Source organism: Pyrus communis, chromosome 17 (assembly GCF_963583255.1).
Source record: "Pyrus communis chromosome 17, drPyrComm1.1, whole genome shotgun sequence".
In the NCBI taxonomy this organism is placed as follows: Eukaryota; Viridiplantae; Streptophyta; class Magnoliopsida; order Rosales; family Rosaceae; genus Pyrus; species Pyrus communis.
Window position 1 is genome coordinate 1705814 of NC_084819.1, and position 14495 is coordinate 1720308.

The 14495-nt window shown below is 35.8% G+C and overlaps 1 protein-coding gene across 2 annotated transcripts; it reads right to left on the reverse strand.

Moving 5' to 3' along the window:
- Nucleotides 1–8768: 8768 nt before the first annotated feature.
- LOC137722385 (transcription factor bHLH62-like) lies at nucleotides 8769–11753 on the reverse strand. Of its 2 annotated transcripts, none has more exons than XM_068461373.1 (8): nucleotides 10543–11753; nucleotides 10227–10412; nucleotides 10045–10110; nucleotides 9857–9925; nucleotides 9686–9757; nucleotides 9348–9566; nucleotides 9172–9250; nucleotides 8769–9076 (listed from the first exon to the last, which is right to left on the reverse strand). In XM_068461373.1, exons 1-8 carry the CDS (start codon nucleotides 11728–11730, stop codon nucleotides 9039–9041), a joined length of 1917 nt encoding a protein of 638 aa, XP_068317474.1. In that variant the 5' UTR covers nucleotides 11731–11753; the 3' UTR covers nucleotides 8769–9038. The 2 variants fall into 2 exon arrangements, with proteins under 2 accessions (XP_068317474.1, XP_068317473.1); XM_068461372.1 differs by having other exon boundaries at nucleotides 9348–9575; nucleotides 10543–11752.
- Nucleotides 11754–14495: the final 2742 nt, after the last annotated feature.

The window sequence follows — 14495 nt, forward strand, 5'->3', positions numbered from 1 at the left end:
GGTGAACAATACCAATTAAGAAAACTTTCATATTGACAATCTTACTCCATCTCTTTTTTTGCTAAAAGCATTTTTAGCATTATAGTTTACCAAACACTTGTTTTTTTTTTTCACAACTTTTTTTTTTTTTTTTTCATAGCAAAGCAAAAATAGTCTTGAAAAAAGCATAACAATTTCAAACTAGCCCTAACAGAACAAAACTCAACCAAGAAATGCTAAGCTTTGAAAGTTTGGATATGGTGGGTCCCAATTGAGGAGGCAACATACTTATTACATACATGGAAAGCTCATAACTGTTTATTCTCACAGTAGAGTAGAAATAGTCTTAAAAAAAGCACAACAATTCCAAACTAGCCCTAACAAAACGAAGCTCAACCAAGAAATGCTAGGCTTTGAAAGTTTGGATACGGTGGGTCCCAATTGAGGAGGCAACATACTTATTACATACATGGAAAGCTACATGTACATGTGTACATGTGGATTGTGTGTATGCATATAAAATTGGTGGCTTTTGGTGGAAGATTTTGGGCTGTTCATTCAATTTGTTTGGTGATTGGTGTGGGTTTGGTCTGTCAAAAGGACAAGGAGGCAATGTTCAAGTGGGTGAAAGAAGCATGTCCATGCCTGTGGGAAATGGGAGAGCACAAGCATTTACTAGTTTTAGCTTGTTGTGGAGACCATAAAACAAGAGGGTTTTTAGACGTTTGTTGTTGCCTTGTCCCTCTCTGACACCTCTCTATCCCTACCACTGGACCATTGCACATTTCAGACCTTGAGCCTGGGGATACAAGGCAAACAGGTAGGCCTCATACACTAGCCATTGGTTCAAACCCAACTGGAAAAGAAATACATATCTTCTTTCATCTCTTTTTTTTTTTTTTTTCAATAATTAATTGTTTTGGCATGTACCCTTGTTTATTAAGCGTGCATTAGTTGCATTGGATTATTTCGGACTGGCCTAACTTTAGAGACTAAGTTGGATTGTCTTAGAATAGACTAACTTGGACTAACTTCAGGGATTAAGTTGGACTGACTTATAATAGACCAACCTGGACTAACTTAGTAAAACGTTTGATGCAATATCAGACAACAAGCAAGATAATAAAATTTATTTATTTATTTATTTCTTTTTTTTTCCTTTCCTTATTCTAGAACACTCTCTCCCTCTCGCAAATCCTCTCTCTGAACCCTCTCCCTCTTTTCCCGTCCAACTCCCTCTTCCTCTTCTCACAAATTACAAAACACAAATTCCAAATTTCACAACTTTCTCACAAATCCCAAATTTCACAACTTCTTCCCAATTTCACAATTGAAATCGAAATCGCCTCTAGGTCTCCCGTACTAGCGATGACGCACTCGAATTTATAGTACCAATTGGCGCCAACGACAAAAGCCCCAATGGTAATTGGGAATTTGGTAATAGTTTTGAGATAAAGATAAAGACTCTAACCACCAAGGTAATCCACCACTTGCTATTTTTAGGGGTTTAAAAGTATTAGTTTTGAGAAAGTTGAAGCCATCGAAAGTTAACAAGCCAAATGTATTCGCCGATTTATTTGTAACTTGTTGGCTTTGTGTTACAACTAAAAGTATGTAGATTTTGCATTGTTTGACACTCTAAGATGAATTAGCCTATCATAATTACCAGAACAAAGTCTAACAGATTTCAAACTCAAAGATGACAGATACTTGGCTCATCGAAATTGGAAAGGAATTCCTCAAAATAGTTTGTGGTGGAACCACTAATCTTCATACTTATGATTGGAATCGTTTGGATTAAAAACATTATATAAGAATTATCTCTTAAAAAAATTAATTGATATTAAAGTCAATTAGTCAATTAGTCAATCAACTGTAGCAAACAAATTGAGGGTTTGTAATATATTAAACTATCCTTTTATAGAGAAATTCTTTACATGGTGATTTATAATAGAAATTTTCTTTAATCAACCATGAACAGTTTTTTGTGTAGAAATTTCTCCACAATATTGTGGAGCCAAAATCACCTCAAAAGTTTGATTTAATGTTAAAAAAAATTGGTTAAAAATAAAAAAAGGAAATATGCTAAGGAGACTCTCAAACCGGAATTCTCTATGAATTCTCTGCCAACTCACAGTCTAACGTGAATTCTCGTGTTAACATTATAAAATATGTGTAAAAAACATGAGGCGACAAAAAATCCGTTAAAAATCGCATTTTCGAAAGACTTCCCTTAACATTTCTCAAAAAGTAATCAGTAGCATGTAAATCTCTTGAGGCCATGGGATGTTGGGGTAGAGTAATGCTATTTGATATTCTTTCATTAAATTGAGATGACCATAAAACAAATATAAAATAAAATAAATAAATAAATAAAAACACAAACACATGAATAATTCCCAACCATTTTTCATAAAATGGAAACAATCAATTAGAAGGAGAGAAGAGGACTGTCTGGAAATAAAAGTTTTGCACTGCCCTACAGGTGGGTAGACAAGGTGTGGTTTTTGTCTAAAATCAAAGTCTAATCCACAATATTTTTCTTGTGAAATTTTAGTTTTACAGTCTCTTCAATCACTTCTTTTTAATGAAAAAATACAAATGATACTGACAAAAAAGGAATCCTTGAAACTCAGTTTCAACGTTTTCAATCAACTGAATGGCAAGTTCTCCCAACCCTTCAGTTACTCTCAAACTTGTAAAATGAACAAACTAATCTCCATTAATTTGTCTTTACCCGTAAAAGATCTTAAGTTTGAATTTAATGAATACCAAGTATAATAATATCGTCGTACTAAAAAACATCAATCAATTCCTTTCCTTCTAAGCAATAATCTGTGCTATCTATCTCATTGCAATTATAAGCCCAACAAGCTGTCATCAGAATCATCACCTTCATTGTTGAGTCACTCAGCCAACCCTGATAAGGTTTTGGTACAAATATAATTGGCATTGGCATGCATGGAAAGGAGAAAGAGAGTTTTAATGAAACACTTACGGTACTGTTCACTTTTAACGAAAAATCATATTTTTACCTTTTCCTAGTACTATTCACTACATCCTTATTTGTCATTTTTCAGTAAAACTAAAGTTTTTTGGAAACACGGCTCAGTACATTAAATGTTATAATACAAGTGGTTACTACTTATATTATGACACTTAATGTATTAGACCGTATTATCGGCACACTGAAAATCTCTCAATGTAAAGGTGTAAACTAGTGCTTAAAGAAAGGCTTAATGGCCATGGTTGGTGGTGTAAAATGATAGTTTCCAACTGGCCACCGCCACTGTTGATCCCCAACCCTAACCCCACATCAAAGGTCATATACCATCCAAAGTTAAGGATTAATGCTTCTTGAGGTGAAGGAAAGAGACATAAAGAGTACTCATGCCTAAAGAGTAGGAAGACTTATAATTTTCGGGTGCAACGGTAACACTATATTTGCTATTTTACTAAAAAATAACACGCTATTACTACATAAAGATCAACAATATATAGAGATTGACAGTGTACTTATCAATTAAATTCTCTTGAGGAGAAAGAAAGAGACATAAAGGGTACTCATGGTCTAAACAAAAGAAAAACGAAGGATAGAGACCTAAAGAGTAGAAGGACTTATAATTTTCGTGTGTGACCATAATACTTATATCTACTATTTACTGAAAAGTAATACGCTCTTATAGTATAGAGATTAATAATGTATTTATCAATTAAATTCTTATTATGATTCGAGTGAATTGGAAGACTAAGATGATGAACCACAACAAGTGGTCCAATCAAAAAGTGCGAACAACAGCTCCTTAAAGAAAAAAAAACACGGGGAGGTCCTGGGTTTAATAAGTTGTGAATTTGCTTGATCGTGTCCACAAGTAGGGTGGAATTCCCAACTAACCTCTTCCAGGCACAAAAGGAGTGAATAACTGTGATTCGACACCAGTTGTCCCCCTTTTAATCATGTATAAGATAAAATTGAGTGTATTAAGTTATAACCCCACAAAACAAACACATTACACCTGTCTTTCCAAATCAAACTTCCCTACCAAAGTAGTGAGGACCCATTACTCTCACTATCGCTAGGGTCAGTTAGTTGGGAGTTCTTCCTAATTTAGTTGATAATTTGGACCACTGAGCAGTAAAATTTGTTCTCCATGACTGATCTCCGCTTACATCTTACCACCTGTTAAATCATAACAAAAATGAATGGGATCATGTGTGTAAAATCTAAATCAATACAAGTAACTGATTTGAACACAAAGCAAAACATGGAGTGTTTGATAGGAATTGCAATTATCTCAGATGGGTTGGCTTGGCTGGGGCCCAATCAAGAAGGCAGGTCTCAATATTCCTTTTTCTTTTCCTTTTTTTAGGGTTTTTTATTTTTATTTTTTTTATTGGGTATAATCTTAGAAAATTTTGTCGAACATGCCTACGTATAGTCTGGTATGAACTTGAAGATTGAAGACGGTTCATTAGGGCACGCATGGGAACTACATAAGTGATGGGTTTGAACCCCACGTCATCTCCCCCATTTAACCAACAATGTTTGATTATGTAAGACGTGATAAAGGGAACCAATCAAGAATTACGTTTAAAGATGACTTTTAAGCATCAACGATCATAGTCTATGTTTGAGCCATATGATTATAAGGATCATTATCTCTTGGAAGTCTTGTCTTATCAGGCTCTTCTAGGTTGATTTCGTCCGTAAGCCCTTCCGGGCTCGCAGAGTCTTTCTTGGGTGCCTTGATTTATGTGATTCCATCACGTGAGGCGTGGAGAGTACCTAGCCTGCCAGAAGTATCTAACATACCATGCATGATTTACGATGAAACATCCCCTCTTGTATATAATGTTAACCCACACGAGAATTAAGTGCTACCCAAACCCTAAGAGCAACTCCTAATCAACTAAGTCTGCTTTGGTACACAATTAATGTCATCCCTTCTACGACCAGTACATATTTAGTTACCATAAAACAATCATTAAATAATAAATTAGTTTCCAAGTCATTTGATAACATTAGTTAGGCTGGTTTGGTATTGCTGTGCTCTGAAAAAAAATTGTTTCTGTTGTGCTGTGAGAAAAAGCTTATTTTTGCTCTTTCATGTTTTCAGTTTTTTTTCATCCAAAACTGTGAAAATAAACTATTTTTTTATGTTTACCAAACATATTTTTTAGATCAATTTTTTTTAATATCTATTTTTATAAAAGCATTACAGTTCCAAACCAGTACTTAATTATTTTTACAACTTTTGCTAAAATAGTTTGAGAAATATTGACTAGTATTCAACACCAAATTAATTAATAGGATTCAAAGACTTCAAGCGGCACAATATCCAACTCGCTCGCCACCTGTCTAAATTATTGCAAGGACTTCGCTGTCGTTTGTAACATAAAGAAGTCTTTGCCTTACTTCTCTGACGGGAAGTAATATTCCCACAGTCTTTTTATCTTTTTGCATATTCTTATTTATTTTTATTTATTGATTCTCATTTTATTGGTTTATTTTAAGATTATATATGAATAAGATTATGTAGGACGAGAAAACGGAAATGTGAAATTTACTTTCTTTCTGTGACTCGTCACCATCACAAATAAGTGTTGTCCACATTCTTTCGAATCGAATTTGAGATTTTCTACAACTAAATATAGACAACTACCGCTAAACCAAACTCTAGTTGGTTGAAAGAAAAATCTGACGCAAATCACCCACCCCTTAAAATCTAGTAGGTTAAATCATTTTAAGCATTTTTTTTTGTTTCTTTAACAAAGCAATAAGAATTTCTACTCAAAATTGTTAGTTGATGATTTATAGAACTTTGTGTTTATGATCAGAACCGTTCATACTATAATTTACTCGATAAAGATAGTCCCAACGAAAAATTAATTAAACTAAATTTGTTTAGTCATCGAATTGTATTAAAACATACAAACACAATTGGTAAAACATTACAAACCTTGTATGTATTTACTACAATAAATTGATTAAATGACTTAGTTTTAATTCATTTTCTACAGAGATAATCTTTGTTGTGTGATTCATAATATAAACGGTTTTAATCATAGATAGAAAACTCTATAATTCGAACATAGAATTTTGAGTAGTCAAACATTGTCCTATTTTGTTGAAAAATGTGAAGGTTACTCCAACCCTTACCTGGACAGCAATGACCAGGACTGGTTAATTGAATCATTTGTTTGGATGTCACTGTCAATTGTTCGTGTCAGTCAATGTGAGATCGATCAATGTGAATGAAAATACAGGCTTCGTATTAGTTTGAAAACATTTTAGCAAAAGTGATATACCCTTAATTAAGGAGTTGCATCGATAGATCCATACCAAACTTTTGGCTACAAAATCCTCCACCTCCACCGTCACTTATGATAAGATTGAGCGAGGTCATGATAAGATGGAATTCGTTAATCCATGATCTTGAACTCCACTATTGTCATACGACAGTTTATTTTTTGTGGAACGCAGAGCTGGAAAGACTCATAAAAACATTTCAACTTCTTTTTTACCACCATCTTATAATTCATCAATATTAAAAATAGAACTCCAGTGTAGCACTTGATAGACTTAGTTTTTTTGCTTATATGAACGGTAAATCAATGAATGCTGCATGGGTTAACGGATTCCATAAGAAGACAAGTAAGAATTTTTAATTTAAAAGAAAATTGATATTTTACTTTTAAAAGATAAATACGAAAATGATCTACATAACAACAATTTGGCGTCTATACAAATAAAATCAAGTCCTTTATGTGTCATATAAAAAATTGACACATAGAGTAAATGATGTAATAATTTGTAATTTTAAAAGGATAATGTATGTAATCGAGCATTTTACTACTACTATTGTTTTTCTTTTTAAAAATAGATCAGTTAGCGGTTTCGTCGTTTATCTTTTCAAAAGCTAAAAAACCTACAGATGTATTTTATCTTCTTTGTGGTCATCATCATGTGATTCATCACGTCATGAATCAAACTCAATAAGTATCTTATAAAATACTAGTCCGAAATTCGTCTCGCTACTACTATTGTTAAGGTTACTTATTAGGTAAATAATGGCTGGATTTTACTAGACAAAGAGCATATTAGAGATATCTTTTGCAAATGTTTGGAAACTAGATTTTCCACAGACAGGCTTTGCTTTTTTTATTTCCCTTCAAAAAGATGACTAGCTGGTGACGAAAACTCGAGATCAAGATAATTCAAACGACGACAGCCTTTGATGGAAAGTTGCTTTTATCGTTGGGAGGGTATCAATCGACGTCCCAAGTTCCTCTTCTTTATTCCTTCTTTTCTTTCCACTTGTTTATCCATTTAGATTTTCTTTCCATAATTTTCTAAAGTTGTTCGGATTGTAAAGTTCTCTGTGATTCCTCAGCCAAGTCAGAACTTCACTGCTGCCAACCTGGGCCACTGGTGTTCCTTAATTTCATTGCTAATTAAAAAATAATCAAACTTTTGAACAAAAATGAAATGAAATAAAATAAAATAAATAAACATTTAGGAATTAAGAAAATAACAGTCTACTTGATTGGTTTGATTTTCTGGGCAGTGAATTCCAAAGCTCTCAAAGGACTTTATGCTGCAGCTAAGAAATACATTAATTTATTTATCTTATGTTGGATTAAGTACATTTTCTGCCATCAAACTTTTAGGGTCTGGGTTTAATTTTCCCACTTTACACTCTAATCTTTTAATATTTAACCAATTTTACTTTATACCTTATCTTAGGTTAATCGTCTAGTTCACCGTTATTATTATTAAGAGAAAGGAAATAGTTCGAAACTATTATAATAATTTAAGGAAGCGAAGAGGAGAACCATCATGAGGTAACCATCATTATGAATTATTCTACGTGGAACGTCTTGAGTTCAATTCTTATCACTGGTGAATCATACGATAGTGGTCAGAAAAGGCTGAAATGCCCTTGTGAATCTTCAAGGCCCTGAAAATGTGGACTGCTGTGGCAAAACCACCAGCTGATCGTCTTTTTAAAAGAAAGAAAAAATGTAAGGAAAGGAAGTTTCTAACCTGGGACGCCTCCTATTTCACTAAAATATTAAACCACATGCAAACGTTAACTGCTAATGTGGTGGCAAGAGAATCACCCGCAAAGTCACTTACAACAGAATGAGTCTCATGTATCATATTGTCATGTTAGGACTAAACGATTAACAAGACAATATACCTTAAGACAAAAAATAATTCATAATCATGAGTTGGACTTAAGACACCATCTGTCCCTACTTAACAGCTGTTAGGCCACAAGTTACGCAATTTAAGTAATTTTAACAATCATAATAAGATTATTATATAACAATTCCGTTAAAATTGTGGACCCCGTCATCAAATTATATCCTTTCCAGTTTCCAGCAGACAAATGAAAGCAACCCTGAGAGAGAAGGTGGGTAGGGGCAAAAGCAAGACTGAGAGATCAGGCATTCTCCAATCCTATTGGTTGTTGAAATGGTGGTTCCAAGCCCTTGCTTTTTCACTTTTCATTTGTCAATCCATTTTCCCATCAACCAAACAGGGCATAAGATTCTCCCAACAAAAAGAAAATTACAACAACAAAGAATTTACACACAAAATAACGTGAACTAAGAAACATAATGATAAATGATTTCCGCACACTGTTTTTTCTTGTGCGCACTTCTTCCGCTCGTTTTTGTTTGTTAATTCTTCTTTGAGTATTCAATTTTACGGCTGAAAATAAACAGAAATGTGGAGAGAGAGAGAGAGAAAATGCGTCTCGGAAATCACTTCCCGAACATTATAACAAATATGAGTAATAATATTTATCAAATGGTAAGTTTTTACCCCTCCAACACTCATGCTACCATGCTACATAATCTGAAAAATTGGTCTTATGGAATTGTTGCAATTAGTACTAGAATTTACATTAAAGTGGAATTCTCCAAAAGAATTGAGTTGCTGAATCAATCTGCCAATCATGTTGAAAAGAAGAAACTGTTATTTTCCTCCAGGGGCTAAAGATCCACTCAAACTGGAACTGCTCTGTATATACAGTTATTTCTGTTGATTAAAGCTCTACTTTCATCCGAGCTGAAGCCCCTGAGCCTGCAGATAACACAAAATGATGGATTAAACGTTGAAACATTCGATCCCGACAATTTGACGATTGCAGGTTATCTTATAAAAGTTTACTTTATTACCATGAAAACTCTCCTGCTGAATCTGGCCAAAACCCATCTGCACCACGCTTTGGAGGTCATCCTCGAACAATGTTGGCATCTGGAATATGAATTTTTTTGAGTAAGCCTTGAGAAAACGAAAGCCAAGTAAAACTATTTCTTAAAGGTTTACCGAGCCAAGTTTTTCGGTTAATTACTTGAGATGCTGCTTCACCAAATCTGTCAAAAGCAGGCAATTGCATGCCGTGACTTTGACGCAGTGCGGAATTTAGAGGGTTTGCTGGAAATTGTGTGTCTGTCGCACTAGAGATGCTGCTGCTATGTAAAGGCGGCAGTTGCTGGGGCTGGTATCCAAAAGGGAATGAAGGCACAGAAGAATCTAACTGGTACAGCGCATTTTGTAAAGATCCACGAGACTGAATGATCTGAAATTTGCGTTGGAATATATAAAGTTAACGTTCGTAACTACTGGCAAAAGAATCAGGATTCGGGATCAATGCCATGTAACAAAGTAGTTGAAAAATCAGGAACTTACATCCTTTGACAGAAGAGCCTCCATGTTCAAATCCATCCTCGGATTCACAGTTGACAACTTCATAGAAAGAAACTGAGCCAACAAAAATTCAACCAACACAATTTAGCAACAAAACTATGTGTTGCGATCGCAAAGTAGGAAAGGTTGAACACTGAGACAATCTGAATTTACCTCAACCTGGCACTGCAACGACTGCACATAGTTTATAATTTCATCTAGCATCACTGCTTTCCCGGTCACCTGACAAATTTTTTTTATTCATTGTCCAATTTAGTACTAATTCTCATTGTTTTCGACATCAGTTTCAGAACGAGTAATTAAATCACTTAATTAAACTCAAATATGAATAATTTAGGTACCTTGTTGCAACCAGGAACAAGATCTTGAAGAAACTTCATCCTTTCGCTAATTTTCTCTCTTCGAACCTGACCAGGTAACGATGATAAACAAGATTTAGCAACAAAAACTTTAATCCAAAACCAAATTCCAAAACAACAAAAAAACACAAATCCACAGAACAGAGCATTGAATTTAAACATACCCTTTCTGCAAGACTATGGCTATCAGTAGCTTGACCCCTTCTGGCTCTGACATGGATGTAGTCCTTTGGAGCCTCAGGAGTCTCTGAATTGGCCTTTGTCTTTGCCTTTGAAGTTTCCTTTTCTTTCCCAGAAGCTTCATCATTTTTGCTTTTCTTGGCATTTGGTTCTTCTTTTTCTGCCACAACCTGCAGAAAAGTAGATTCACTCATTATTTTTACAGTTTACAAACAATTCTCTACAGAAATTGACAAAAAAAATAACTAAAAAATTTGGGTAAAAAATTGGACAATTGGTGACAGAATTTAAAGTAATTACCTTGGCATCTTTAACAGAGGGAGATGAAGAGGAAGCTTTGGCTTTTCCTCTTGCAGCAGATTTTCTTTTCCTTGAATTGGTAACAATTTCAGCTTTCACACTCAAATCCCCACCTGGGATCTGCTGAGAAACTGATGATCCCTCCCTGGAATCACCCAACTCACCATTTTCCGGCGTGGAGGCCCTTGAAAACCGGCTGATGAACTTCTTATCAGGAGCTGAATTCCCATCAAGGGGAGAGCTTTTGTTGGTTTCTTGAGCAGCAAGTTGAGATCCAGCAGCAACTTTCAGTGATTGGTTGCTGGAAACTCTTGAAAGCTTGCGAGAGTCAATCCTTGCCATTGATCTGTAGGCCAATTCAGCTTCATTCAAGTTGAATTGGCCACCAAAATTGCCACCACCACCAGCACCGAAGCAGGAAAATCTTGCAGCCCTCTCAACAAATCCAGGGTCTGCCTGAAATTGAGCCAAATTTTCAATTGGCAGACTGCCTCTCTGTGAAGAGTTCAATGGGGTGCTATAACATGAAGTGTTAGTACTACTATTGTTGTAGTTGCTAGAAATGTATGAGTGCGGAGATATTTCTCCTGAATTGGAAATGCTTCCTAATCTTCCAATTAATTCTCTAATCATATCTCCTCCCTCGCCGCCGTTCCCCGCGGCGGCGATGGGGGAAGAGACAATGGAGCTCAAGGCAGATTCAAAAGGATCGGTCTGATCCAAGGAATTGTCCCAATTGGCATTAAAAAGTGAATTGGGAAGTTGCTGGGGAGCACAATTGAGCTCATTGGACTGCATTTCCATGGAAAACCCTGAAGGGTTCCAGGTGGGTTTGGCTAGGCTGCCCTTTTCCATGGAATCAAGGAGGGTTATGGAGCTGAATCCAAGAAAAAAGTGAAGATCCAGGTGAGAAGGTAGGGAGTGGGAAAGAAAACCCAGAAATTTCTTGGGAAAATCTTCAAGTGGGTGGCTTTGTTTGAGTACAAATAAGGAAGGAGAGAGGTTGGAACTGTGGTTGCTGCTATCAGAAGGACAGGATATGATGAAGGTGATGTGGTGTCCTTGTTTGTCACTCAAAATGTGGAGGAAAAAGCAAAAGGAAAGCTTAAAAGAAGGTGGGGAGCGAGTGAAAAGAGAGCAAACAGAGGGGGAGAGAGACGAGGAAAGTGGAGATGAAGCAAGGCACATAAAAGAAAGGAAATTTCTGTTTGACCTTTCAAACATTTAGTAAAACAATGAGATATTTATAATCATTTTATTTATCGTTTTTCTAGTCCATACGTATGTGATGAAATTATGCTAATGTCTAAACGGAAATTGACATCTTTATACAAGTTTGCGGGATAGAAAATGAGCGTGAGGAATAGGCCAATAACCATGTATTTATAGTATTTATACGATGTATTTATACTTACAACCGTGTATCAGTCGGTGGACCGTTGAATGGGTGGGAATGCAATGCCATCAGGACCTCACTCAAGTCTCAACGAAAAAGAAAGGTCTGAATATTTTCATTTTTTTTTTATTTTTTGTTTTTCTATTTTTATTATTTTTGACCTAAACAGTTTGATAATTTTTCTTTTTTTTTTTGATCTAAACAGTTTGATAAATTTTTTTCAAACTTGTGATCTATAAGTCAAGACCGTTTGAAATCATATTTTTACAGTCCAAAACATAACTTGTTAAAATGTCAATAAAACCTCATTTATCAGGTGCAAAACTAAAAGTATATGGTAGAATAACATTGTAGAAGTGTATTTTGATAGACGATGTTGTTAGACTGTTAATCTAACTATTGATCATATTAGTTTTTTTTTTTTTTTTTTTCAAAAGATGTAGCGTCTTAATTAGTGGCGGAGCCACTAAGGAAACATAATGGTTTTTGGCCTATCCCGCCTTTTTTTGCTAGTATAACAAATGTTGTTGTTACATATCAGTCTAATACCTTAAAATTCAAGTGTGTTCTCAATCCAAATTTTGTTCCGTTCTAGGCCAAACCTCTTTTCTCTCTATCCCTCTTATTGCGGTGCAGTCTTCACTTCCTCTCCTTATTTTAACTTTTCTTTGGCTTTAAGTTATATATATTTTTAAATTCTTGCTTCTTTTTACATCATATTTGAGTTTATGGGTTTATACAATGTTTTTAGTTCCATCTAATAGAAGTTGTAATTCGAATATGCTAACGTTTTACACAATATTTAATGTTATAATATAAACACATATTTACTAAACAAATCACTGTCACTCTGGCACTGTTTGTTTGTGTTAATCATCAATGATTAATGCACCTAGGATTTGTTTAATCGTTCTCATGGATTCATAGTTAAAGACTAAGCTATGTAATTAGTGGAATATTAATTCATTATAATTTAACTGATCTTTCACTTTTTAACCTTCATTTGCCAAAGTGGTGGGACCTCTCTGGATTTGTGTTGTGCATGTGGACTCGTAGTGGGTGATGTGGACAAAGCCTTTGTCCATATCTGATTGTCTGTGAACCATTTAAATTGAATTTGATAATTTCTATTGATTTATTTTGCTGGCCTATCTCATATAAATCATGGGTTCCGATTTCTCACATATCAAGAACTTAAATTTCTTAATTCTTAAGCTTCTAACATTAAGGTCCAGAAATGATATAAATTCGGGTGATATGTGAAGATCAAGAAAAACATTAATAAACTCTTTAACTTAATTTTTTTCTGGGTGGAATATTTTTTCAAATCCAGTTTTAACGACTTGTGTGTGGTCCACATTTGAGGAATTTATTCTCGCCCACCCTCTTTTTCTTCTGTTCAGTATTCTTTCCATCCAACGAGTTAAAATCGAGGGTGCTGGATGGAGCGGGCCAGACAAGATACAGCCCACCAACTGCTTATACGGCCCAACAAACTAACAGATCGAAGTACTGTACAAAAGATCAGATTTCTTTTCCATTTTTTATTTATTAAGAGGATGATGACCACTTGCACCACAACGATGTGAGAAATCTTAAGTTCGATCCATATGAAAAGTGAGCTTAATATTAAATTATTATTAGCCCATTATATATCCATATCCATCATCGTTGTATCTCTTCACCAATAAACTTTTTAGGCCTGAATAGCCCACCACTAGCATTACAGATATTGCCCTAACTTACCACTTATTGCTAGATGTTCGTTTTATCACAAGAGGCAACGGTGACAATAAAGGTGGGATTCCCATATATAAGTTGTATATTATTTTGTAATTTGTTCGATGTGTATAATTTATGTGGCACTACTATATTGGATTTGTGAGCCCCCACATGTGACATCTCACATCGCCCAGGGGAGTGATCCTTATATATATATATATATTCCCATCTCTACCTAGCACGAGGCCTTTTGGGAACTCACTAGCTTCGGGTTCCATGGGAACTTCGAAGTTAAGCGAGTAGTGCGTGAGAGCACTCACATGATGGGTGACCCACTGGGAAGTTCTTGTGTGAGTTCCCAAAAACAAAACTGTGAGGGCGTGGTCGGGGCCCAAAGCGGACAATATAGTGCTACGGTGGTGGAGCGAGCCCGGGAAATGATCCGCCTCGGGCAAGGATGTGACAATTTGGTATCAGAGTCTAACCCTGGTCGTGGTGTGCCGACGAGGACGTCGGGCCCCTAAGGGGGGTGGATTGTGACATCCTACATCGCCCAGGGGAGTGATCCTTATATGTATATTCCCATCTTTACCTAGCACGAGGCCTTTTGGGAGCTCACTGGCTTCGGGTTCCATGAGAACTCCGAAGTTAAGCGAGTAGCACGCGAGAGCACTCCCATGATGGGTGACCCACTGGGAAGTTCTCGTGTGAGTTCCCAGAAACAAAACCGTGAGGACGTGGTCGGAGCTCAAAGCGGACAATATCGTGCTACAGTGGTGGAGCGGGCCCTCAAAGTGGTCCCCCTCAGGCCGGGATGTGACACCACATATGTACC